The sequence below is a fragment of the Urocampus carinirostris genome, chromosome 3 (assembly GCF_059441175.1).
Source record: "Urocampus carinirostris isolate Australia breed hairy pipefish chromosome 3, RoL_Ucar_1.0, whole genome shotgun sequence".
Taxonomy (NCBI): domain Eukaryota; kingdom Metazoa; phylum Chordata; class Actinopteri; order Syngnathiformes; family Syngnathidae; genus Urocampus; species Urocampus carinirostris.
Window position 1 is genome coordinate 11329074 of NC_142351.1, and position 25128 is coordinate 11354201.

The 25128-nt window shown below is 40.3% G+C and overlaps 2 protein-coding genes across 6 annotated transcripts; one reads left to right on the forward strand and one right to left on the reverse strand.

The window, feature by feature from the left end:
• Window positions 1-13745, reverse strand: kif3b (kinesin family member 3B). Its single transcript, XM_088330676.1, has 9 exons — window positions 13477-13745; window positions 10575-12064; window positions 10203-10304; window positions 9436-9558; window positions 7073-7191; window positions 5052-5168; window positions 4524-4629; window positions 4241-4440; window positions 1-1524 (listed from the first exon to the last, which is right to left on the reverse strand). Exons 2-9 carry the CDS (start codon window positions 11970-11972, stop codon window positions 1419-1421), a joined length of 2271 nt encoding a protein of 756 aa, XP_088186802.1. The 5' UTR covers window positions 11973-12064; window positions 13477-13745; the 3' UTR covers window positions 1-1418.
• On the forward strand, window positions 13089-24894 carry LOC148368671 (kinesin-like protein KIF3B). Of its 5 annotated transcripts, XM_088330678.1 has the most exons (10): window positions 14930-15289; window positions 15499-16963; window positions 17455-17556; window positions 17706-17828; window positions 17884-18002; window positions 18177-18293; window positions 19723-19828; window positions 22461-22660; window positions 22794-22901; window positions 23240-24894. In XM_088330678.1, the coding sequence occupies exons 2-9, from the start codon at window positions 15572-15574 to the stop codon at window positions 22897-22899; spliced, it is 2265 nt and encodes a 754-aa protein (XP_088186804.1). In that variant the 5' UTR covers window positions 14930-15289; window positions 15499-15571; the 3' UTR covers window positions 22900-22901; window positions 23240-24894. The 5 variants fall into 5 exon arrangements, with proteins under 5 accessions (XP_088186806.1, XP_088186804.1, XP_088186805.1 ...); XM_088330680.1 differs by lacking the exons at window positions 14930-15289; window positions 23240-24894 and adding an exon at window positions 13089-13340 and having other exon boundaries at window positions 22794-23216; XM_088330679.1 differs by lacking the exon at window positions 23240-24894 and having other exon boundaries at window positions 15502-16963; window positions 22794-23216.
• The last annotated feature ends 234 nt before the right edge of the window (window positions 24895-25128 follow it).

The following is a 25128-nucleotide window of genomic DNA, read 5'->3' on the forward strand; positions in this document are numbered from 1 at the left end:
TCATTTTTAACTCGTTTATCACCAACCATTGCGAAACATTACAAAAACGGAACTGATCATTTTGTATACAGTATTAGTAAAGTGACAAGTGAGGACTTACAGCAAGCTAACCTGAATATTAGTACATCCTTTTCGTATTTATCCATCCACAACCGGGACATCATTTCGGATTTTGACTCGTCACTTCCATTGGAATGTCTGGGAAATAGCAATTTAGCTCACTAGTGTCTGTTTTAGCTCAGCTACTCCTGTCAAATGAAAAAAAAACCTCTTAAACGACATAAGCGAAGTGGAAGCTAATAGTCACATTTCATTAAAACATCTTCAAAGTATAGTAGAACCCCAACATTTCGTTCTCTACAGCATTTTCAAACGTTGTGTTTGTGGAATAAGGATTGCTTCACAAAACCCAACCGTTATTAATCTCTAACAGCAGCCATTTTGCAACTTATTCTCAGAAAATGACCAATCATGGCTGAGTGCTAAAAGCGGTGAGCTGCCTTGAGCAGTTTTGATCATGTCTTCCCTTGACAACTATGCCAACAGGTGGATTTTGCTCCTGCTCCAAATGCTCCACTGCCATTATTAATCAGCATTATATTGTGTTTAGATTTGTGGGAGCAAAAACATTATTGTAAACTAAAAAGGTTTAAGGACACAATGATTGGAACCCAGCCAGCAATAAACAGAGTGAATAGTTTTGTCCATTACGTGTTCTCAAATCTAATGGAAGAAATAAGAACAGTTGGATCAGAAAAAACAATCCCAATTCTCTCATGAAGCCCTGGTGTGTCTATAGATCCCACTAAGTGCTGTAACGCAATTTCAAGTTCTGTTATTGTACACTCCTCAGGCTGTCCACGGTCAAAAGTGCATTTTGCATTGTGAATAGTCATGGTTTTCCACAACTTTTAGCATTACCACTGGCACAGAGACTACCTTCATGCAATGGTCTCTTTCAGCAGAGAAAATTGACCACTGTTCACGACTTACTTTGTAGCACAAAGGAGTTGTTTATCCGACATTAATCTGAAATGTGCTGACTGGGAGTGGCATCTCTTCAGAGCTGTTTTTCTGACAAAAGAAGGTTCAATGCAATAGGTACGTGCAATTATTCCTCTTACTAATCCGCATCGTCTACATAAGAAATGTAGAATAATTTACAAAGAATATTATTGGCCAATTTCAGTAGAATGTGGCACGTTGTCTACAACTTCATGTGTTCCTTGTGTTGTTAGAAACACATTAAAAGCACTTGACAGTAGCAATTTGGGATTACAAATCATGTTATTTGTCTACCAAATGGCAACAACGCTTGTAATGTTTACTTTTGGGCGTAATATAAAGCATCATTCTCTCAGCTGGGAGTCAAGCTCCACATAGGAAAGTGCGCAGGAGAAATTGCTGGCAGATTGAGCTCACTTGGGCACCAGGCCTCGGGATTGAGGGTAAACCGGGGACGTTGGATTGGCAAGACTGAATGAAGAGGTCCAAGTGTTTGGTTGTTTGCCTGTTCTTGGGCGGCTGAAAGATAAAAAAGCAGTCACAACGTCATCGGTTAAACCCATTGTGACAGTCGCGCATATAGTTAGGCCTGAAAATATTTGGACAGCGACAAAGTTTTGTTATTTTAGGTGTTCACATCAACACATTAAAAGCCAATAATTATATATATATATATATATATATATATATATATGGGCTTAAAGTGCAAAAAACTAATATTTTTAGACTTTCCAAATAGGATTATAGGACTATCGCTCTTAAGAGTCTTTATACCCCAATTCAGGGGACCAAAAGTGGACAGTTGACTCAGAGAGCTGTAATTGACTAAAAAGACTATCATTTTAACCTGTCATCAATTAAGTAGTGAACAGGTATGGAGTTGACTGTAGGCGTGTAGTTTTGCATTTGGAAGCTACAACACATTAGGACTGCACTATTAACCAAAATCTAATCGATATCGTGATGTAACCGCGAAAAACTGCGTTTATTCCAAGTAATCATAATTCCAGTTTGTTATTTGAGTGATGGAATATATGGCCAACACGAATTGTCACATTTCAGGGTTTAACAGCGGCGGCTAATCAGAAGCAGGTTTTAATGGCACCCGAGTTTGCAAGACGTGTGTGCACGGCTTTGATAGGCTGGTGTAAGCTCAGAGTCAAATAGCCGGTCGCACAACTGGTCACCAAAACAAACGCGACAGCCATAGCTTAAGCGTCCAGTTACATTGAAAATGAATGGATCATTTAAATTGAACTCTGAGGAAAGTCAGAAGAGTGCAACGAAAAGCTGATCACCAGCGGGTGCTCCGTGGATTATTGTCAGGTTTGGGAAGCGGCTGAGACGGCGTCAGAAAGGAGAGTTATCAGCTAGGCTAACATTTCCTAAGCTACTACTGCCGAACGTGGCTAGTCACAAATGCCAGATCCATTACCCATGAAAAGGACGAATTGGAGCTACTACTTGTGGAAAACTGCTACAGTTGTAACGCTTGTGTTATGATCATCAAAAAGACCTTGCATAAGTAGAATGTAGCTAGCCAGCCTCTCTCTAAATAGCTTTCTTGCACTGAAACAAATAGCCCTCCAAACTTGTTGTCCCTCTGGGGAAGTATGTGTATCCGTCTGTAAGTCTACAATAAAGAGAATTAAATGAGTAAATACAGAGGGTTCTCCACTGGGTGCAAGCCAGACTTGACCTTGTCAGAAAACCACCAACAAGCCAGCCTAGTTCTGAAAAAGTTTTTTCATAAACAGATGAGACAAAGATAAACCTGTACAAGAATGGTGAGAAGTAGGGAGAAAAAAAAGGGAAAAAGCACAAAAACCAAAGCACACCACATCATCTGTGAAACATGGTGGAGGCAGTGTGATGGCATGGGCATGTATGGCTTCCAAGGGCACTGGGTCACTTCATGTCATTGATGACATTACGGCAGTTGTAAGTTGCCAGTTGAATTCTGAAGTATACAGGATAAGTCTTTCTGCTCAGATTCAGACAAATGCTGCTGAGTTAATTAGACGGTACTTCACAGTGCAGATGGACACTGACCCAAGGCATACAGCAAAAGCAACCCAGGGGTTTATTAGGGCAAAGCAGTGGAACATTCTGCAATGGCCAAGGTCAATCTCCAGATCTCAACCCAATCGTGGATTCATTTCACACGCTCAAGACGAGGCGGAAAGACCCACAAGCGCAACAAATCAAGACTGCTGCTGAAAAGACTTGGTAAAGGATCAAAAAGGAGGAAAGCAAGCGTTTTGGTGTTGTCAATTGGTACCAGAATTCAGGCAGTGATTGTCTATAAAGGATATGCAACAAAATATTGAAAAACCGTCTTGTTTTTATTCCACTTTATTGTCCGATTACTTTGGAGCCCCTATGTCACGGTTGCCATGGCGCCCAATTGGCCCCGCACGTGTGGCGCCAGCTGCAGCTCGTTAACAGATTGGCTTTCTGTCTACTTTAAGCTCAGCACTGTCACGCTTCCCTTGTCAGCCCGTCAAGGAACCTCTGCCCCGCAAGACGTGGATTTTGACTGGGTCCTGTTTTCCGGTTGGTATTCTTTGTCTGGTATTGTGCCCGTTTATTTTTTTCCTGTTTAATATTGGTTTCCAGTTCGTTCTCCTCTGTTTTGTCCTGTTTATTATTCTCTCCTGTTTTCGTTCCCGTCTAGTTGGTCCTGTTTAATCTGGATATCCTGTTTTGATATCAACCCCGTCTGTCCCGTTGTTTAATATCGGTTTCCAGTTTCGTTCCCGTCTAGTTTGTCCTGTTTATTTTCGATATCCTGTTTTGATATAAATCCTGTCTGTCCCGTCCGGTCCGGTATCGATCCCATCTATCCGATATCAACTCGGGCAATTGAAATTGATCTCGTCGGTCTCTGGCTTCCTGTCTTTACACGGCAGACCGCTGCCTAACATCCATGACTCCCCATATCCCGTAAATAAAAGGCTTGTGGGAGATATGTCACGCGTTTGAGTCTTGATCCTGTTCTGGTTCATGACACCCTAAAAGTTTATAATAACTTTCTTTTTCATCAGATGTTGTTGTTCAACCACTTGAATCAAACAGTCCGCGCTTTATTCCTGGGCCAGATATTTCATGTCAAGTCCAATGTGGTTGCATGTAAAAACTGTGTGTCTGTTTAAATATTTTCGGGCTTGACTGTTCGAGATAAAAATAACGGAGAGAAATCCAGTTGAAAAAAAAAAGGATTTGTGCTACTCACCCAGACTTTGATTTCCTTAGGCTACCACTGGCAAGAGGTGCAAAGCCGCCATCAAATCCAGAAGCATCAACCTGAAGGTCGTCCTCATTCTTCAGCGCATCCTCCAGGGCGGCTGCTAACTTTGGGGCGATAACCGGTCGTTGATAATCTTTGGTGGTCCGAGAAGGCTTATCAATGCCAAGCGAAAGGATGTTCTCAGCCTGGCGGAGATTTGGTGAGACTGGGTCAGTTTTTGTAAAGACTAGCATGCATGTACAATTTTGGGATACAACAATCAACTTACTTTGTATCTTGGGTCAGGGCTAACCTTCATGGCCATGCGAGCATGATTACTGAGGGGCCTTCTGTACCCAATGGCAGACCGAGGCCTACTCATCATCTGATGATCACTGAACAAACGCAAACAATAATAAATACAAGGTTACGCAGTTTATTTCAGTGCACATGTCTACCTTCCATTGGTATCTACGATTGCAGAAACTATTACTCATGGTGTCCATATCGAATTTCGAAGCTTTCCTCGCAACTGCAAATGTGTGCAGCCTGTGACATTTTTTGTATGGTCCTTAATCACAACATTCCCTGATCTGAAACCGGCATGTGGGCACGTTGTGCATTTGTCAAATCCAACACGTGAAAATTTTTAGCTACTGATCAGCCAGTTGTCACAGGGGTACTTATTTACTTCTTTTTTTAAATTCATTTATCTAATTGTTGGTGTGGCACATTTATAACAACAGATGACTCATATTTGTCATATTATGGAACAGGAGATTGAATTTGTAGTTAAAGGGAGGACCGGGCAACTCACTCTTCGATATTTGTGATGGGCCTCATCTTCCAGTAGTCATCCTCATCGTCAAAGAAAGCCCTGTTGACTATTTTGCTCTTCTCTTCCGAAGGAATGAAATTTTCGATTATAAGATGCCTAAAATACAACGGATAAAACAAAAATATTAGAAAGTAGAAGACTCAGACAAAAGATGTGGTTGAATGGTTGGATCCCTCAACTACTACGGTCGTCGGGCTTCATTTCTTGTGGTGTGTCTTGGGCAAGTACAGTGTAACAATGTCTAAATATCTAAAATTCAATGCCCAATATATATCACAATATGACCACAGATTGTGGTAAGTTTTATAATTATACATTTTATAATACTTATGTGAGAAAATGGTACATGTTTTTTGCATAATCTCTCTCATATATGTCATAGGTATATTCCAATTTTAAAGAGAGTCCGTCTCGATTTTGACTTCCTAAGCTCTGACGTTATGTGAAGCACACAAACCCTAGCAAGCCAGTCACCCTATTAGTTTACATGTTAAATAGTCAAAAGGTTTTGAGTGTTTTAAGCCAAGTTTTGGTAGTTTTTGCGGAGGTGCGTGCAGTGATGGTAGAGCAAACGGTGAGTAGCCAATATGGGGCGAACTGGCATGGGCTAAACCAGCCAGCTGCTATAGAGGACAAACCACGAATGATCGGTGGAAAAGAGGGAGGCTGGCTGACCGAAAACATGCAATAAGCAGCCAGAATAACTGTGAGCCAAGGCGACAACGAACACGAACCCAGCCGGGAGATAAAATAATGAGCATGGCAGGCTGGCCAGCTCGCCGACTGCTAACACTGCTAACCTAGACCAAATAAAACTGGAAGCCTTCGGTAGCCGGCACGCTAATGGGGAGCTATCTGGACAATACTGTATTAAAGGCAAAGATCAGCGAAAACCACGAGAGTAAAAGTCACAATCACATACCTAAAATGAGGCGAAGTCAAAAAGGAGCGCACGCTGTACACGACGGCAGGTAAATTTCTCGAGATCCAGGGTGCGTGAACTATTTTGGAACATATTTGCAAGATTGTGGGGAGAAAGAAACACTACACGTTCTGTGCCTAATTGAAAGCAAAGGGTCTTTTATAATCCCTTAACAATCACATTTCAGGATTACGTGTTGCCAGGCTCAAAAATCTGCCTGAATGCTTTCAATATTTTAAGTGCAACCGTCCTACAGCATAGCAGGTGGGAAATCGCAGCTGTTTTCGCCAATCACATTTTTAATTTGTTCAAATAGAACTACTTGAAGGCATAGAAAAACGTTACCACTTTCACAAACTAAGGGACAGTACTTCACAAAAAAAAAAAAAACTGCCCACCATAAACCCACCGCGCAAGCAAATACTGTATATTGTTTTAATGTAATAGCGTTTTTGACAAACCACAAAAGTTGAAGGAGGAAAAAAATTGTTTTGCTCGCAGATTTACTGTCAAAGCCATATTCAAGGTGGATTTTTTTATAAAAGCTAGACATTGTTAATAAAATAATTTTGGGTGAGTAATTATTTTATATTTATAATTGATTATTCTGCAATCGCTTATCCTCACGAGGCTCGCAGAAGTGCTGGCGGCAATCTCAGCTGACTTTGGGCTGTGGACCATAGACACTCTGGACCAGTTACCAGTCAATCACACAAAGAAAGACAACCATTCACTCACTCACTTACTTATTCCCAGGGACAATTCAGATTTGCCAATTAAGCTGCCATGCATGTTTTTGGGATGTGAGAGGAAAACGGAGTGCCCTGAAATAACTCACACAGGCATGGGGAGAACCTTCAAACTCCACACAGGGAAGCTGTTAGGTGGACCTCTGAACTATGAGGTAGGTGTGTTAACCATTTAAGGAAAGGAAAGCATTCATAAATAAATTTTCCTTAACTAGTACTGGTAAAATGTCAAGTTTATAAGTGAAAACTGGTAATATATTGAAACAGGAAACAATACAAACCACATATCAGTTTGATTAAGCAATGTAATGGGAATACGCCATCCGTACTTGAGTTTAAGGTCGCGGGTGAGCTCATTCTGAGTCTGCTCCAGCTCCTGCCGCTCATTGATGTGCGCTTCCTGGTTGTCATCGATTTCTGCCTTCACTGCCTGCAGTTTGGCGAACAACTAAAGAGAACAACAAACAGAGAATACATTTGCACTGTGAGAATAGAACTACATAGAAAGACTTAAGAACTTAAATTTCCAAACAAAGCCAAACCTTGTTTGTAATTTACCTTGTTCAAATATTGATTTTTCTAATAATAATTTAATGTTACAGTTAAAGTAAATGAGGAGTCCATTGGGTCCTTATAGACTTGGGGACAAAAAAACTGGAGAAGAGCTAAATCATATTACTCATCACTCTAGCAGAGCGTGTTCACATTGAGGGGAAAAAAGTCCGAATCTTCTGCAACACTTAGAGCAAATAATAACAGCAAATAATTGAGAAGCACTGCTGCAGAGTAACGTGGAAGAGCGAGGACACAAGCCCCATTTAACATAGGCACGTCCCCTCGGCATTACCAAATGCTGGAAGACACCGTGGGAGGAACAGAATGAGTTGCATGCGTTTATGCTGTGTTAAGTAATTTAAATTCCTACAGAGGGCACTGCAGGACAATCAAAAGCACAGAGGCACAGGGGAGTTGAAAAGAAGAATAAAGAGTTAAGCGCAGTACTCATCTTGAGGCATACTTATTACTTTTGGAAGTTAAACACTAAAGTTTAGAAAGAAATATGAATGAACAATTGTTCCATACGTTATGTCAGACAAACGCAGCCCAAACTGATAACGTGCTAAGAATGAAGTAGGTTCTGTCCTATAAATTTCCCCTTGACCTCACCAAAACCGTGGAAGGGGGAGGAAAAAGATGAAAAAGGGGAGGAATAGGGATTGATTCCAAGTTTCATTCTTATCAAGAATGGAGAGCAGCTGATGTGATGTCAGACTCAGGGAGATCAGTGAAGATTTTGTTCCGGACCTGAAACATAGGCCAAGATAAATTTGGAGAAGTCCTTCGGCAGAGTGACTCAGGGAGTCCTGAGTGGGGTGATAAGGAAGTCAGTGGTATCTAAACCCCTTAAATGGTACTGCTCGGCAGTTCGTGTGTTGCTGGTGGTCCCATCTTTCTGCTGACCAATGACAAATAATATAATACAAGTTATATAAACAGTGAAGAAAATAAGTATTTGAACACCCCGCTATTTTGGTATTCAAACCACTGAGAAATCATGGAGGGGTCTGAAATTTTCATCGTAGGTGCAGGTTCACTGTGAGAGAGATAAACTAAAAAGAAAAAGCCAGAAATCACAATGCATGATTTATTAACGATTTATTTGTGTGATATTGCTGCAAATAAATATTTGAACACTTGTGTATCATCTAGAATTCTGACTCGGAAAGACCTCTTAGTCCGCCAATAAGAAGTCCACCTGCACTCCGTGAATCAGATGCACCTATTTGAAGTCTTTAGCTGCATAAAGACACCTGTCAACCCCATACAATCAGTAAGACTTTAACTTGTAACATGGTGAAGACCAAAAAGCTGTTTAAAGATACCAGAGACAAAATTTTACACCTCCACAAGGCTGGAAAGGGTTACGGAGCAATTGCCAAGCAGCTTGGTGAAAAAAAGGTCCACTGTTGGAGCAATCATTATAAAACTGAAGAAGGTAAACTTGACGGTCAATCTTAATCAAAGTGGAACCCCATGCAAGATATCACCTCGTGGGGTCTCAAAGATTCGAAGAAAGGTAAGGAATCAGCCCAGAACTACACGACATGAGTTGATCAATGATATGAAAAGATCTGGGACCACCGTTTCCAAGGGTACTGTAGGTAATACACTAAGATGTCATGATTTTAAATCATGCATGGCACAGAAGGTTCCCCTGCTTAAACCAGCACATGTTAAGGCCCATCTTGAGTTTGCATAGGACCATTTGGATAATACAGAGGAGTCATGGAAGAAAGTGTTGTGGTCAGATGAAACCAAATTAGAACTTTTTGGTCATAATTCCACTAAGCGTGTTTGGAGGAAGAAGAATGAAGAGTACAATTCGAAGAACACCATCCCTACTTTGAAGCATATAACAGATCTGGGGGTTGTTTCCAGCTCCTTGTAATTACTCATGAGGTCTGTCAACTCAAAACCTTGTGACCACAACATTGCAATTAAGCCTCTTAGAGTTTTCAAAGAAATTTCCAAAGTATGTTTTACTTCCAGTTTGACACAGAGCATGACAATTGGATGTTAAAAAAAAAAACTAAAAAAAAGACAAAACTGAAAATTAAAATAGCATTGAGCCAGCTGCCATTTTTCTGAATTTCTGTCACACTTTATATAATAATTAAAGAAATGCAATTACCTTTTTCAGCTTCTTAGTTTTAATGTCAACTTCCTGCTGCAGAGAGCTGTAGGTCTCCTTCAGTTCTAGAGTCTCCTCATCTTGACACTCCATTTGCTGTTGCATCTCTCGCTCTCTCCGTTTCTACCAACACAAAAAGAGACCAAGAAAACTCTCACACCAAATTTCATTTGATTTCAGAATGTGAGGACAACACAACCGAAGGTCTTCCACTTATCCCATTATCAATACTCTATTGCACATTACTCCTTCATGTTAAACAGTATTTTAGAGCAAGTTTTTGCATTTAGACGGGTACAAATGTCGCCATGCAAGGCACGGCCATGTTCCAATAAAGTAGGGGACAACATCTTGCTTAAGGACACAGACAGTTTGATCTGATTTGACAAGACTACCTGTGTCAAAGATCAATCCCACAAGCTTTAGCATGAGAGAACAACACTCCACAGTACCACAACATTTGCACTGTTGAGTGTTCTAATGTGTAAACGTTTTCAGGTTTGCTATGCTGCAAAAAATAGGACAGCATAACTAACGGGACATTTAATGGTCTCCATAACTAATAGTTTCTACCCGTTACTTTCAAAGTCAAAAACAAAGTCAAAACTTGTTTACAGTTTTACATAACTTCTTCCCACGACAAACTTTAAAATGGAGTGTCATTTACTATATACAAATGAAAACACATTTACGTACAGGAATTAAGCAGTTTGAGCTTCTCAGGAAACTGGTCCTTGTTATAAGAAGAAGCATAAAAATGTCAATACCTGTTCAGCTATTTCCTGCCTTTTCAGCTCCAGCATCTTCTGCTGCTCATTAGTATGATCCACGATATTCTTCCCCCCAACTAATAGTTTACTTTCCATTGCCTGAAAGAAGAACAAATCAAATATATGACATACACTAATTGGGGGAATTTGAGTAAAATACAAATATTTTAAGCAAGATCTACCAATCATTAAATCAGTACATGCTGAAATAGAGGGACATTAACTGAGGCAGTGCCTTCAATTCCAAACATTATAAGTAAAACATTTATAAGTTAAACATTTATAGTAACATTCAGTCTATGGAGTTGTGTTATTTCGATATTTTAGAATAAAGAATATGATGCTTGAAAATGACTTGACCACCTTTACCTTAACTTTGGCTGCCAACATGTCACCTGCTTCCTGCTCTTTCTTGAGGTCTGCCATTTTCTTTTCCTTCTCCTTAAGGAGTTGTATTTTTTCCTCCGCTACCAGGCTGTGATCCTCCATAATAGAATTCCTCTCACGTTCAAGCTTATCCTGCTGCTTCCTCAAATAATCACCTCTGTTTACCTCTGCTCCGTCATCATCTTCGCTCTCGTCATCGCGCCCATCACCATCACAATCGACAGCCCTCTGTTTTTGCTTCTTTTTGTTTTTCCTTCCTGTACGCTTCTCCAGTTGTGCTTTGAGTCTTGCAATCTCTTCCTGAAACTTTCTGAGCAAAGCATCCTTGGGGTCCTCATTGACATGAGGTTTATTCTTTATATTTTTTGCTCGGCTTGAATAGCGCAGAGTTGTTAAAGTCTCCTCCACGTTGTAGGACGCCGGGCCAATGTTGGCGACCATGACAGTTCGGGCATTTCCTCCAAGAGAGTCCTGTAAAAGGCGGGTCAGTTTGGAATCTCTGTATGGAATGTGGCTGCTCCTTCCATCCACAAGAGCCGATATGACATTCCCCAAAGCAGAAAGGGACAGGTTTATTTTCGTAGCTTCTTTCAGCCTCTCGCCCTGAGCTCCAGTCTTTGTCTGCCTTTCGCTACCGGCTAGATCCACCAGATTGAGTTTCCCAACTCGGATGTGGTTCTCCCCATCCAGCCCTAATTCACTGCATTCTACAGTGATTACAAAGATGGCATGTGAACGCGAGCTGTGTTCATTCATGTTCGTGGATCCCACTGAGCGATTCTGATTGCCCACGTTCATGACATTTTCAATTTCCCGCACACTCTTGGTGACAAAAGATGAAAGGTCTTTCACATAAACACCAGTGTCCGGCCTCTCTCTCAACTCCAATCGCCGTGATTGGTCCTTGGAAAGTAAATCTCTGATCTCTTCCTGATAAATCTCGAGATAGGATGCTCTGACCAGGTACTGTTGATTCTGAGATCTAGAAATGTGAGTAAAGATGTGCTCAAAAGAGTTCGGGATGACTCCTCTCCTTTCTGGATCATTTCGAGTACCCTCCATGGTGTACGTTTTACCTGTGCCCGTTTGTCCATATGCAAATATGGTTCCATTAAATCCCTGAAGAACCGAATCCACGAGGGGTCGAAATGTTTCATCATATAAATCAAGTTGCTTTGAACTGCTGTCATAAACTGAATCAAATGTAAACACTTTTGGGAGTTCTCCAGCAGAAGCTTCACGAGGGTTCCTGACAATAATTTGTCCAAATTTGACATCAACAGACACCACACACTCAAATGCGGCTGCCTGTTCTTTCTCGTTCATAGGACGGCAGCGGACAACTACTTTAACAGTCTCCGAACTCTTGCTTTTGGACATGTTGCGAAGCAGAGGATGCAGCAATCAGTTTACACAGTTCCCTCTGCTTACAAAGCCCGGCGTCCTATTAATGCAACCATCCACAAGAGAACCTATGGGCAGGAAAAAAAACAGATGTTGATAAAAATCAAGCATTTTGGTTAGACATGAGCAGGGTTCTGTAGGGTTACTTTAACTGGATTACTTTCTATTACTTTTGGATTACTCCAATACCAAATATGATAATAAAAGACAAAAAAACTAAATATGAATAAAATGACTAAATTTTGTGCAGGATTGGGGAGTAACGGAACACATGGAACGGCAAAAATGATGTTGGCAAGCTGTTTGGATTTTTTTTCATTTTGTTTCTGTCACATTTTATGTTAGTTTTGCCGGAGAACAAAAAGATCAAAGCCAGGAGAGAAAGCTTACCACAAGTTGTGATATGCTCATATAAGCTGACCCTTCGATTTCTCTATTTTATTTTATAGTTGTAAACTTAGCTTACATGCGAGTTTATAGTTTAGGGACAGCGTCTGCATGAGGAAAATGTTGCGTCCTTGTACTCTGTGTTTGAGACAGCGCCACCGTTACTGATTGTAGTTGTACTTTGTAGGTAAATATAACCAGGGTTGGGTAGGGTTACTTTAATTTGATTACTTTCAATTACTTTTGGATTACTCCAATACCAAATATGCTAATAAAAGACTCAATAAACTAAATATGAATAAAATTTTGACTCACAACACGTGGTAAGCTTTCTCTCCTGGCTTTGATCTCCGGCAAAACTAACCTAAAATGCGTCAGAAACAAAATGAAAAAAAATCCAAACAGCTTGCCAACATCATTTTTGCCATTCCATGTATTCCGTTACTCCCCAAGCAGGCACAAAATTTAGTAATTTTATTCATATTTAGTTTATTTTGTCTTTTATAAGCTTATTTGGTATTGGAGTAATCCAAAAGTAATTGAAAGTAATCCAGTTAAAGTAACCCTACCCAACCCTGGACATGAGTATGGTTTATTTTGGTTAAGGTTTGGCTTATTATATTACGATGCAAAGAAACGCACATAACGGAATTGAGTGAAGATGACACTGACCGTAAAGGGGGTGATAAAGCATTTATATTTCACTCAAATTAGGTCGTTATTTGGAAACGACTTGCTTAAATCATTTACTCGGACACAATCCGCTTATTGCGAACATTTACTTTTTGACGTTGAGAAAGTAGCAAAGCACGGCATTGGATTAGATATCACTGGACATCTTGCTAAAATTAGTAATTATCACTAAACGTGCAAGATCAACGAAAGAATATGAGCAAAAATATGAACAAGAAGCCCCAATGAGACAACAAAATGGACCAAGCAACGGCAAACACTCAGGTAACCACGGCTACAAGTCTTATCACAGCTTTTGCTCGCCTAACCTTAGTGAGACCGTGCGGATACATTCAAAGTGTTTTCAAATGATTAAGGAGTCAAAACTTATATTTTACTGTACATACCACTTGATACATACCATTACACACGATTCCTAACAAAATCGTCCCCATAAAACACACAAAATGCAGCTTGGTACATTAGCTAATCCGATCCTTAGCTACTGGCTCGTCGCCACAACGGTGCGGGTCTGTGTTGCCAGTTCACGGAGCTACATTCCTCAATTTCGTGAACATGAGATGTTGATAGGATTTAAACACAAAGAACTATCCGAAAACAATTAAAATATAACTAAACTATGTTAATAGTTATCTCGAAATACACTGGTAATACATATCCCGTGAAACTTGGCAATAAATATTTTTACAGCATCTTCTATCCGTATCTGGCAACTGTTGCCTGGCAGATGACTATCAGCTGGTTGTCTACAACAAAAAATATAAACTCGTGCGAAGCAAACTTTGACTAGTACTATCAGTATTCAATGACAAATATGTTGTAGTTAATTTTGGACTGAAATTACTTTCCAATAGTGATATTAAATTTATAATTAATATTTTTTGATAATCTTATTGTGTGTTGAAATCAGATGCCACTATCAAACTAACCATTTTAACTGTCGTTTAATCTCAAATAATTATGTTTAGTGCCCTGGAATATGACGTACAGTAAATAAAAACAATAAAAAAAGAGTTCAAGGAAAATCAATCGATAACAGAGCAACTAATTGACCGTTTATACTTTTCTATCCATAGTGACATGCATCAATTTTCTGATTTTGCAATCGCATGTAATCAGTGTAAAAGTTTGCAAAGGTTGCAACGTTTTAAATCCAATTATGCAATTAAAAAGTTTTTATTTAGTTCAGAGCATCAAGTCGAGGGCAGTGCTCCAATGTGAACTGTAAGCAGGGTTGGGTAGGGTTACTTTAACTTGATTACTTTCAATTACTTTTGGATTACTCCAATACCAAATATGCTAATAAAAGACAAAAGAAACTAAACATGAATAAAATTACTAGATTTTGTGCAGGCTTGGGGAGTAACGGAATACATGGAATGGCAAAAATGATGTTGGCAAGCTGTTTGGATTTATTTTCATTTTGTTTCAGTCGCATTTTATGTTAGTTTTGCCGGAGATCAAAGAGATCAACGCCAGAAGAGAAAGCTTACCACGTGTTGTGAGTCATCATTTTATTCATATTTAGTTTATCTTGTCTTTTATTAGCATATTTGGTATTGGAGTAATCGAAAAGTAATTGAAAGTAATCCAGTTAAAGTAACCCTACCCAACCCTGACTGTAAGCAAGTATACATGTACAGGAAATATGATACTGAAAACGCTTGATTTTTAGGGATATTATTTTTTGCAAAATAAGTTATTAAACAATAGAAACAATATTGTTATACACAATTTCTTGATCGCATACCAACGGTATTATTATCATCGTCATCATCGTCGTCATTATTATTATTATCACATCATCGTGTTTTTTGTTTGCTTTATTAGACACATTTAAACATACATCACATTTAAAATCCCATAATTTAAGTAGTGTCATGTTTCGAACTGACGGGATAGGTGAATAATTTTTTTAGAACGTCTCTTGCTGCTAACTCGATGTCAAAGCCCTTTTTATCTGTGTTGCTATTTAACAGAACAAACTTTGATGTAATAGCGTTTAGAAAGAAAGAAAGCCAAACGTCAGAAACGCCCCTGGGAACATTTGACATAGTTAATGCTTTTGTCGAATGAAAGGACAAATAGTTGTCACGTGGATCATGGAGCGCAGCGTAAATAGTAATATATTTCTAATTATTTGTTTTTGACAGTGACTTGAAATTTAAAACCAAATATCAAATATATCAGTGCATGTTTGCAGACTTGATGAGGTAAGTTTTTCATTTAGCATTGAAAATATTTCCATCGTACAAAAATAAACCTTATTGTTGAACACAAGCGTGTATACTGTTAAAAGAATATGTTTTTGTCTTTAGACAAACGTGTAATTAATAACATAAATATTTTTTGTGATTTTTAACAAGATTAATGTCAATTACAAGTTTTTACATTTGACAAATATGTTTTTTTGTGTATTCAGTAGGTGCTGATCTGTGGCCTCACCTGGTGAGTGAAATATCATACAGGTTCCTGACCGGGAAATATTTACCACAATGTCCTCAAACTCAGAGTCTATTAAAGTGGTGGTACGTTGTCGCCCAATGAATGACAAAGAAAAAGCAGCCACTTTTGAGAGCGTGGTCTCAGTTGATGTAAAACTAAAACAAATTGTTGTCAGAAACCCAAGAGAATCTTCATCTTCAAAGTCCTCAAAGGTATTTACTTTTGATTCAGTCTACAACTGGAAGTCAAAACAAATTGATCTATACAATGAGACTTTTAGGCCTCTTGTACATTCAGTCCTTCAGGGATTCAATGGAACCATATTTGCCTACGGCCAAACAGGCACAGGGAAAACATACACCATGGAGGGTATACGAAATGATCCGGAAAGGAGAGGAGTTATCCCCAATTCATTTGACCACATATTTACTCACATTTCAAGATCACAGAATCAGCAGTACCTGGTGCGGGCATCCTATCTGGAGATTTATCAAGAAGAGATCAGAGATTTGCTCTCCAAAGATCAATCGCGGCAACTTGAGATGAGAGAAAGGCCTGATATGGGTGTTTATGTTAAAAATCTGTCATCGTTCGTCACCAGGAGTAAAGAAGAGATCGAGAATGTCATGAATGTGGGCAATCAGAATCGCTCTGTAGGCTCGACGAACATGAATGAACACAGCTCACGTTCACATGCTATCTTTATAATCACTGTAGAATGCAGTGAATTGGGGCTGGATGGGGAGAACCACATACGAGTTGGGAAACTCAATCTGGTGGATCTAGCCGGTAGCGAAAGGCAAACAAAAACTGGAGCTCAGGGTGAGAGGCTGAAAGAGGCTACGAAAATCAACCTGTCTCTTTCATCTTTGGGGAACGTCATATCAGCTCTCGTGGACGGCAAGAGCAGCCACATTCCTTACAGAGATTCCAAACTGACCCGTCTTTTACAGGACTCTCTCGGAGGAAATGCTCGAACTGTCATGGTTGCCAACATTGGCCCGGCATCTTACAACTTGGAGGAGACTTTAACAACGCTGCACTACTCTAACCGAGCAAAGAACATCAAGAATACACCATGCATCAATGAGGATCCCAAAGACGCCCAGCTCAGGAAGTTTCAGGAAGAGATTGTGAGACTCAAAGCGCAACTGGAGAAGCGTACAGGAAGGAAACACAGAAGGCAAAATAGGAGGGTCGGTGATTTTTGCAATGGCGCTGACCAGGTAGGAGAGGGTGAGGACGACAATCAGGAGGAGGACGACGAAAGTGACTATTGGAAGGAACAACAGGAGATACTGGAGACAGAGAGGAAAGCTATCATCGAGGATCACAGTTTGGTGGCTGAGGAGAAAATGCAGCTCCTTCAAGAGAAGGAGAAGAAAATGGCTGACCTGAAAAGGGAGCAGAAAGAGGGAGAGCTTCTCGCAACCAAAATTAAGGTAATGCTTACTTCTACAACATGCCAGTTTTCCTTACTTTAAGCCAACTACTTCATCTATTGGAGCCTTATTGTACAGCTTTCTACATGTTGAGCACACAAGGTAAGCAGCAAAGGTCACTTGTGTTGATCCATTTCAGCTGGTCACCATTTTGCCACTTGCTGTTATCTGAAAATAAATTCACAGTTGCTCACGATTAAGGTTAAGGTATTAAGGTAAAGACTAATCACAGTTCAACTTGCAAAGTCACAGTCAGCCGAGGTAAATTCAAGTTAGCAGTGGTTGGTTATTTCCTGTGGTAAAAATTTCAGTTAACAGAAAGTGACAAAATGGCCGCCCCCTGAAATGGAGTAAAACAAGTCATATTCCACAAATGCATATGGACCAGAATGCAGATCAGACTTCTTAGAGTGTATACTGGTACTTTAAAAATGATGGCTTTTAGCTCCATTTGGAACCTTCCTGTAAGTAAGATTATTTTTCTCCTACAGACAATGGAGAGTAAACTACTGGTTGGGGGAAAGAACATTGTGGATCACACAAACGAGCAGCAGAGGATGCTAGAGCTAAAAAGACAAGAAATAGACGAACAGGTATCGGGTACAGCAATAGAATGAACTCACTGTGTTGAAAATATAACTAGTCCTCGGATTCCCGAGCATTTTATTGCTACGTACTCACGGGAATATTATCTTGCGAACTTCTAAAGGTCACTCTAAGGTAACACATTTGTCTTTCACAGAAATGGAGAGAGCAAGAGATACGTCAGCAGATGGAGTACCAAGACTGGGAAAATCTGGAGCTAATAGAGACCTACAGTTCTCTACAACAGGAAGTTGACGCAAAAACTAAGAAATTGAAAAAGGTAATGAGATTTTTCTCCTGGTTTAATATGTTAATATAGTTCCTTTGCTCTTTAGTGGTATTCCAGACTGGAGGAAGTGAAGGCTGAAATCTATAAAATCCAGGAGGCACACAGCTTTGAACGCCAGGAGCTAGAACAGACCCAGACTGAACTCACCAGGGACCTTAAACTCAAGTACGGACCTAATGACCTGGGCTTTGTCCCTCATGTATGTTTGAAACCCTAACAGTTTCTGGTACATGGTTGTTTCATGGCAGAAGATCAAGTTGTTCTGTGCTGATGTATTTTGGCATTAAGTTGATGCTGGATCTCCGATTGTTCATGCTCTGTGTATGTTTTATGTTTCAGATGCCAAATGATTTATAATTTTATTCCACTGGAAGACAAGAATAAAATTATCAGCAGGGCTTACTTTGACGAAGAGGACGACCACTGGAAGATGAATCCCATCACGCGTATTGAGCAGTAAGTCCAATATAACTTTGGTTATGCACAGTTAAAAGTCTTCTCAGTGAGTTTAGAAAAGAAACATAAATAAATATTGATCATAGATCATTTTGCTCCATTCCTTTTTTTGGTTCAAGAATCACTTTTCAAAACAAATCAAAATTAAGAATTGTATTCTTAAAATAAGTGTCAGAACCCGAACAGACGGAGGACCCCAGGCGCGGAAAAACAGGAAGCCAGAGGCAGACGAGATCGATACCAGACAGGGCGAAACGGATGAGATCGATACCTAATACACGAGCAAGATACCGGATAGGACGGGGTCGATACCGGATACTAGAGCAAGATACCGTACAGGATTGATACCGGATACTGGATAAAACAGCCAGATACCGGACAGGGCGGGATCGATACCGGATACTGGAGCAAGATACCGGACAGGGCGGGACCGACAGAATCTATACCGGATACTGAAGCAAAATACCGGACAGGGGTGGGGGGGCAGACAGGATCGATACCGGGACCTGGAGACTGGAGCAAGATACTGGACAGGACGGGACATACTGGATCGATACCGGAGACTGGAGATTGAAGCAAGATACCGGACAGGACGAGACAGACAGGATCGATACTGGATACTGGAGCAAGATACCGGACAGAACGAGAGAGGCAGGATCGATACCAGATACTGGATACACGAGCAGGATACCGGACAGAGTCAAAATACAAGTCTTGCAAGTGCAGAGGTTCGTTGACGGACTAACAAGGAGTGAATGAGAGCACTGAGTTTAAATAGGAGGGACGCCAATCAGGCAACGAGCAGCAGCTGGTGCCAAACGGGCAGGCCCGATTGAGGGCAATAGGCAACCGTGACAATCAGGAAAAATTACTGACCTTTGCGATATCAGAACATTTTACTTATTTAAGATTTATCGTAATACATGTATTTAGATGGCACGGCAGATGACTGGTTAGCATGTCTGCCTTACATTTCAATGATCCTGGATTCAATTTCAGCTTCCAGCCTCGCTATGTGGAGTTTTGTGTTCTACTCGTGCCTAAGTGTGTTTTCTATGGGCACTCCAGTTTATTATATCATTAAAAAAACAAGAATTTGAAATAATAATATTGTAGTTAAAATTAGGCTACTTTTGAGGTGAAAATGTAATGTAGCCAATCAAACAAATGAGCTTCTTACATTTGGCTCAGGAAGAAGACTTGTTTGATATTAAGCAGCTCCATAACAATTTAGCAGTGAGAACAATTTGGGGTTTTGGTCTAAGTACATTGAACAGATAGGTTGGATCCAAATTGTCCTCGCGTTTGGTCTCTGTAATTGCCGCTTACAGATCATACACCAGTATTCACTCCTACAGCTTGGCATGTATGATTTTTCATTTAAATTTAATTCAAAAACAAATGAGCTTATAAATGTTTTTGTGTTTAGTGATCCTAGGATGACGAACAGGCCTCAGTCAGCCATCGGTTTCAGAAGACCTCTCCGTCATCACGCACGGATGGCCATGATGCTCAGCCTTGACATGAGATACAAAGTAACTACATGTCAAACTCCTAGCACTCTTTCATTCAATTTGATGTATGTGAATCACACAAACTAAAATGAATTCACACTATAACATTTTTTTAGGGATGTCCTGATCGTATCAGACGGGATAGCGTTTCACATCTACTTACTGTCGTGGATATTAAAGTTCTTTGAGATATATATATTTTTTTGTAATAACAAAATAAGTGTCCAACAATACCATACTATTTTAATACCTAAGAAAATGTTACGGTTGCCATGGCGCCCAATTGGCCCGCCCGTGTGGCACCAGCTGCGGCTAGTTGACGGATTAGCTTCCCTTCTATTTAAGCTCAGTGCTCTCACTCACCCTTTGTCAGTCCGTCAACGAACCTTTGCACCCGCAAGATGTGGGTTTTGACTTTGTCCGATTTCCTTCTTGTGTTTCCTGTCCGGTATTGCTATTTTGTCCTGTTTAATATCGATCTTCAGTTTCGTTCCCGTCTAGTTTGTCCTGTTTAATTTCGATATCCAGTTTTGATATCAATTCTGTCTTTCCTGTCCTGTCCGGTATCGACCCCATCTGTCCGATATCTGCTCGTGCAATTGGTATCGATCTTGTCGGCATGTGGCTTCCTGTCATTCCACGCCAGACTGCTGCCTTACGTCTTCCGCCCAACGATCGCCAAATCACCTGGCATTTGGGTTAACGTGCATGACTGCCCCATTTCCTGTAGACAATAACTTGTGTGAGAAACGTCACGCATTTGGGTTCTCCTCCTGTTCCGGTTCTTGACCGAAAATAAAACAAATATTTGTTGTATGTAGTTAGTCTTGCTCATGAAAAACGCTGGCTTTTGTTGTGAATAAATGTTTATAACAGTAAACGAAAGTGTTAATTTAAAAGTACATGAATAAGAAAATAAACATTAAAAAAAGGGCAGCACGGCGGCGCAGTGGTTAGGGCGTGTGCGGCACAGTTCTGAGGTCATAAGATTGAACCTCCTGTGTGGAGTTTGCATGTTCTCCCCGTGCTTGCGTGGGTTTCGTCCGGGCACTCCGGTTTCCTCCTGCATTCCAAAGACATGCATTTCAGGTGGATTGGCCGGTCCAAATTGTCCCTAGGTGTAAATGAGCGTCCCTGTGTGCCCTGCGATTGGCTGGAAACCAGTTCAGGGTGTCCCCTGCTCACTGCCCGATGATTGCTGGGATGGGCTCCAGCACCCCCGCGACCCTACTGAGGATAAGCGGTGCAGCTGATGAGATGAGATGAATAAGAAAATAAACATAAAAAATAATCAGATAAATAAATAAATAGTTAGGGTATGATATGCCTCATTACACTAGAGGGCGCAAAACATTTTTAGAACTGGGTTCAGGTGTGTGGTGATTGGATACGCCTGTGCCCATTTTTTCTCACAATTTAAAGGACATTTTGATCAGCACTCGTAATTGGGTTGTGTCAGTCCATTCCATTTCCAGCATGCCAGGTTTGTTTGGTTCTTTATTGCTTTGCTCCTTGCATTTTCCAGCTTCAAGTTTGTTTTTTGTTTCTGTAGTATTTCTTTTTTTTTGTTTGCGCATGCCATTTTTTGGTGCCCTCTTGTTTAGATGTTACTTTAGTCCTGGTTTTGTTCATGAATACCATTCTTGTTCAGTCCATCCAACCGAAATGACTGCATTGCAATAGTAATTGTATTATAAGCGGACCCAAAGGGTCACCTAGCTAAGGTTAAGTTGGTACTGTCGAAATGACACCAGTAAGAACAAGAGATGGACGAGTACTGATAATAAGTATTGGTATGGGAGCGGATATGTGCCTTTTCTAAGGTATTGCTATCTGAATTGGAAGCTGAACTATTTTTGTCTTGTGGCTATTAAACAATCCCTAAAATCAAAGGAATATTAAATTGCCATGAAATAGACATAGACCTTAGGGGAGGTACTTCGGGATCTACAACTTTTCTTTTTTCAAATATCAGACACCTTTTTAGAAGGAAGGGAATTTTATGTACTAATGGTATCTGTATTTGGTATGGATGTTGATAACTACTTTAAAAATTAGGGTTTAAGGATCAATCTCAAATGTGTTATTGTCAGAGACTAGAAACGGAGACAGGACCCACTTGCGTTCGTTTCTCTCAGTTTTATTAAGAAGGAGGAAAAGGCTTTCATCCACGATCCGGTGATCGTCAGTCACGGGTAGCAGATCGCTCGGAATGTGGAAGTGGTACTTCCGTGGCGAGCGAAGGCAGTGTCGAGAGCGGGGAGAAGCAGATCGATGGCCGGGACAGGGGAGCAAAAACGTAATCGAGTTCAGAAAAGGGGTCGGAGCCGGGAATCACACTGGAATCAGGACAGGGGAAAGTCAGGGTCGAAAAGGCTTGCCTAGCAGGAGCTGAGGTTTGCAGACGGACTGACAACGGGTGAAAGGAAGATGGGGGTTTAAAAAGAGATAAGCATCCAATCAGCGTCCGAGGCAGTTGGCACCAAAGGAGCAGACTCAGGTGCCTCGCATCGGTAATCATGACAGTTATAAAACAATGTTTATTATTAACCTTGACATTTATCCGCCCAACATGTTTACCTTCTTGGGATTATTATTATTTTACTTACGATTTGCACTTTACGGATTTGCCTCGTCTTTTTAACTCTGTCAGGCCGAAAACATCCTGCTGCTTGAAATTGATTTCCCATCTCGGACCACCAAGAACTATCAGCAGCCAGAGATCCCCCAAAAGGTGGTGGCCGCTTTGAAGGATGCTCTTAAAGACGAGGAAGATCTCGAGTTGGACGCTTCCGAATGCGCTCGTAGCATTTCACCTGTTGCCGGCGCAAGCAGCAGGAAATCAAAGTCTGGGTAAGTCAAACATTTCCTTACCTTTCTGTTAGTTTCATTTTACTGTGTCAAATTTCAAACAATAATTGTCACTGTGTTGGCTAGGCTGGTATTTTAATTCATTTAACTGTTTTCCACTGGTTTTATTCCGCAGTCGACCAAGAAGCAGCAAACAGTCTAACAGTGGCAGTGCCTCTTGCAGCTCTCACAGTCTTAAGTCTCCCATTTATCCACAATCCCGTGGGCTGGTTCCAAAATGAAGGTGCAATCTGCCACAACACACATAAATTCTAAATTATGACCCAACCGAGATTGAACTCCAAGTTTAAGCATGATTTTCAAATGCACTAAATATGAGTAAGACATATTGCATATGTTTTTATTAAACATTTATTTATTTTTCTTATGATCTAGATGCACATGATTTTATACTTTGGACTGTGGAAATATGTAATTTTTGGGGAGTATTTTTTTGTAATATGTATCATTACTTTACCAGACTGCATAGTTTTATGTATTTAGTCCATTGCTAAATGTTTTTAAAAAGAATGTGTGTAAAAACAGTTTTTTCTTTTAAGGGCTTTGTACTTTTTGATTCAGTGCATTCGCCTAACATGCGAAAGGTCCCCAGTTCAAGACCAAGTGGAAACATATGATGGCCTGGAGAGGGATGGGCGCCGCCAGGCTGTACTTGCCCAAGACACACCACAGGAAATGGTCCCCCCTTCCCCACTACGACCCGTGTGGTTAAAGGATCCAACTGATTTCAGCTACTCACCACTGCTTAATTTGTACCACCAGAGAGCAGCGTGGTGTCACGAATCATTTTGGTCATGGACTCAAGCACGAGGATGTTTCAAAATGCAGATTTTACTTCCTATTTCGCCATCTCGTGTACATGTGACCTCAAACAATAGTACCCTTACAAACTTCTTCAAACTTTTTTCTATGAAGGCCAAATAACTTTTTCCTTCTTTGATGAGGGGCAGGGCTCAATTTGTAACAAAAAGTGTAATGATTGCAGAGAGCCTAATGTAAAATGAATATTGTTTTCCAAAAGGCCATAATCAAATAACCCTTGAGGATTCTTCACAAACCAAAAGACAGAAAAAAAAATAGTCAATAACCAAATAACACTCTGTGGGTTTTGACAGAAAAAAAGTCCATGGAACATAAATTTTCTGTTGTGCTGGGCAGTACTAAGAGGTCCAAGTACAGCTTAGTAGAGTGGTATAGATGACTTGTGAAAAGGCAGTAGATTCTAACTTATTATCACACTATCGTTAGTGACGTTACTAGAGATGAATGTGAATTTTGTTGTGCGTTTCACATGTAACAATGACAATGTCATTGTAACATGAGAAATGCACAACGAAATTAGAATTTGTCACTGGTATTGCCAGTGTCTGTAACAAAAAGTTGCCGGACACGAGGGCAGACAACTCTGAAAAGTTGCCTGACCCATTTTTCACAACTTGAAACACAATAAAACGACTAATCGCAAACAAAAACCATTGTTGCAAAGTATAAAGTAATGATAATCAGAATATATAACAGAACAACACTTTAAATTTGAGTTTATTATAAATCTACTTATAACAATCATTGCATGTATATGACATCGCTGTTTTCCATCTGCAATCAGTAAGTACCGGTACCTGTATTTACTCATCTTCATTCCTGCAATGTTTGCGTTGCATCGTGTGCTCCAAGCTACGTGAACTCCTCTTTCCACGATGCTTTTAATGTACGTTTACGTTTTGTAGCGCCATCAATTTTGTTAGCTTCTCTCGAATCTTTCTTCAGGGGCTGAGGTTTTGGCTTGACTCCTAACCACTTATCCTTTTTTCTTGTGTTCTCTGTGCGTCTACTCTGGAAAATTATATGCAAATGCACGACCTTATAACGCTCGGAAAAGTCCGGAACCACAAAGTTATTCGATGCAGGCTTCTGATTGGCTGCCGAGTATGCAAATTGCCAAACGAACCGAAATTCTGAAATTTCCAAACCGAACGAACATTTCGAAATTGGAATAAAGCAACTGTTAGATTTTAAAAAAAATAAAAAAATAAAAAATAAAAACGAATTTTTTTTTTTTTTTCTTGAAAAAGTTGTCAGCCACCCGTGCAGAGACGTTGTGTAAGTTGTATGCCCGACGAAAAAGATGCACGCCCCGGACGTCCGGGCAGACGTTATTTCAAACACTGGTATTGTGACTAACGATGGTGTAATAAAATCCAAGGCCTTTTCATATATCCTCTGGTAGTCCAGTATTATGAGTTTGGCGTATTTACCTTCAAGACGGGTGTTTGAATTTCGTCACAACCAAAAATATGCACCCAAACAATGAGGTTTTTTTAGGTTAAAAAAATGCGCGTCAACATTCTCTCTTGTTAAGTGGGCTGGACCAAATGTGGAGGCGGGCTATATCCGGCCTGTGGGCCGTAGTTTGGGTACCACTGATTTGGAGCTGAAACAACACTGTTTTG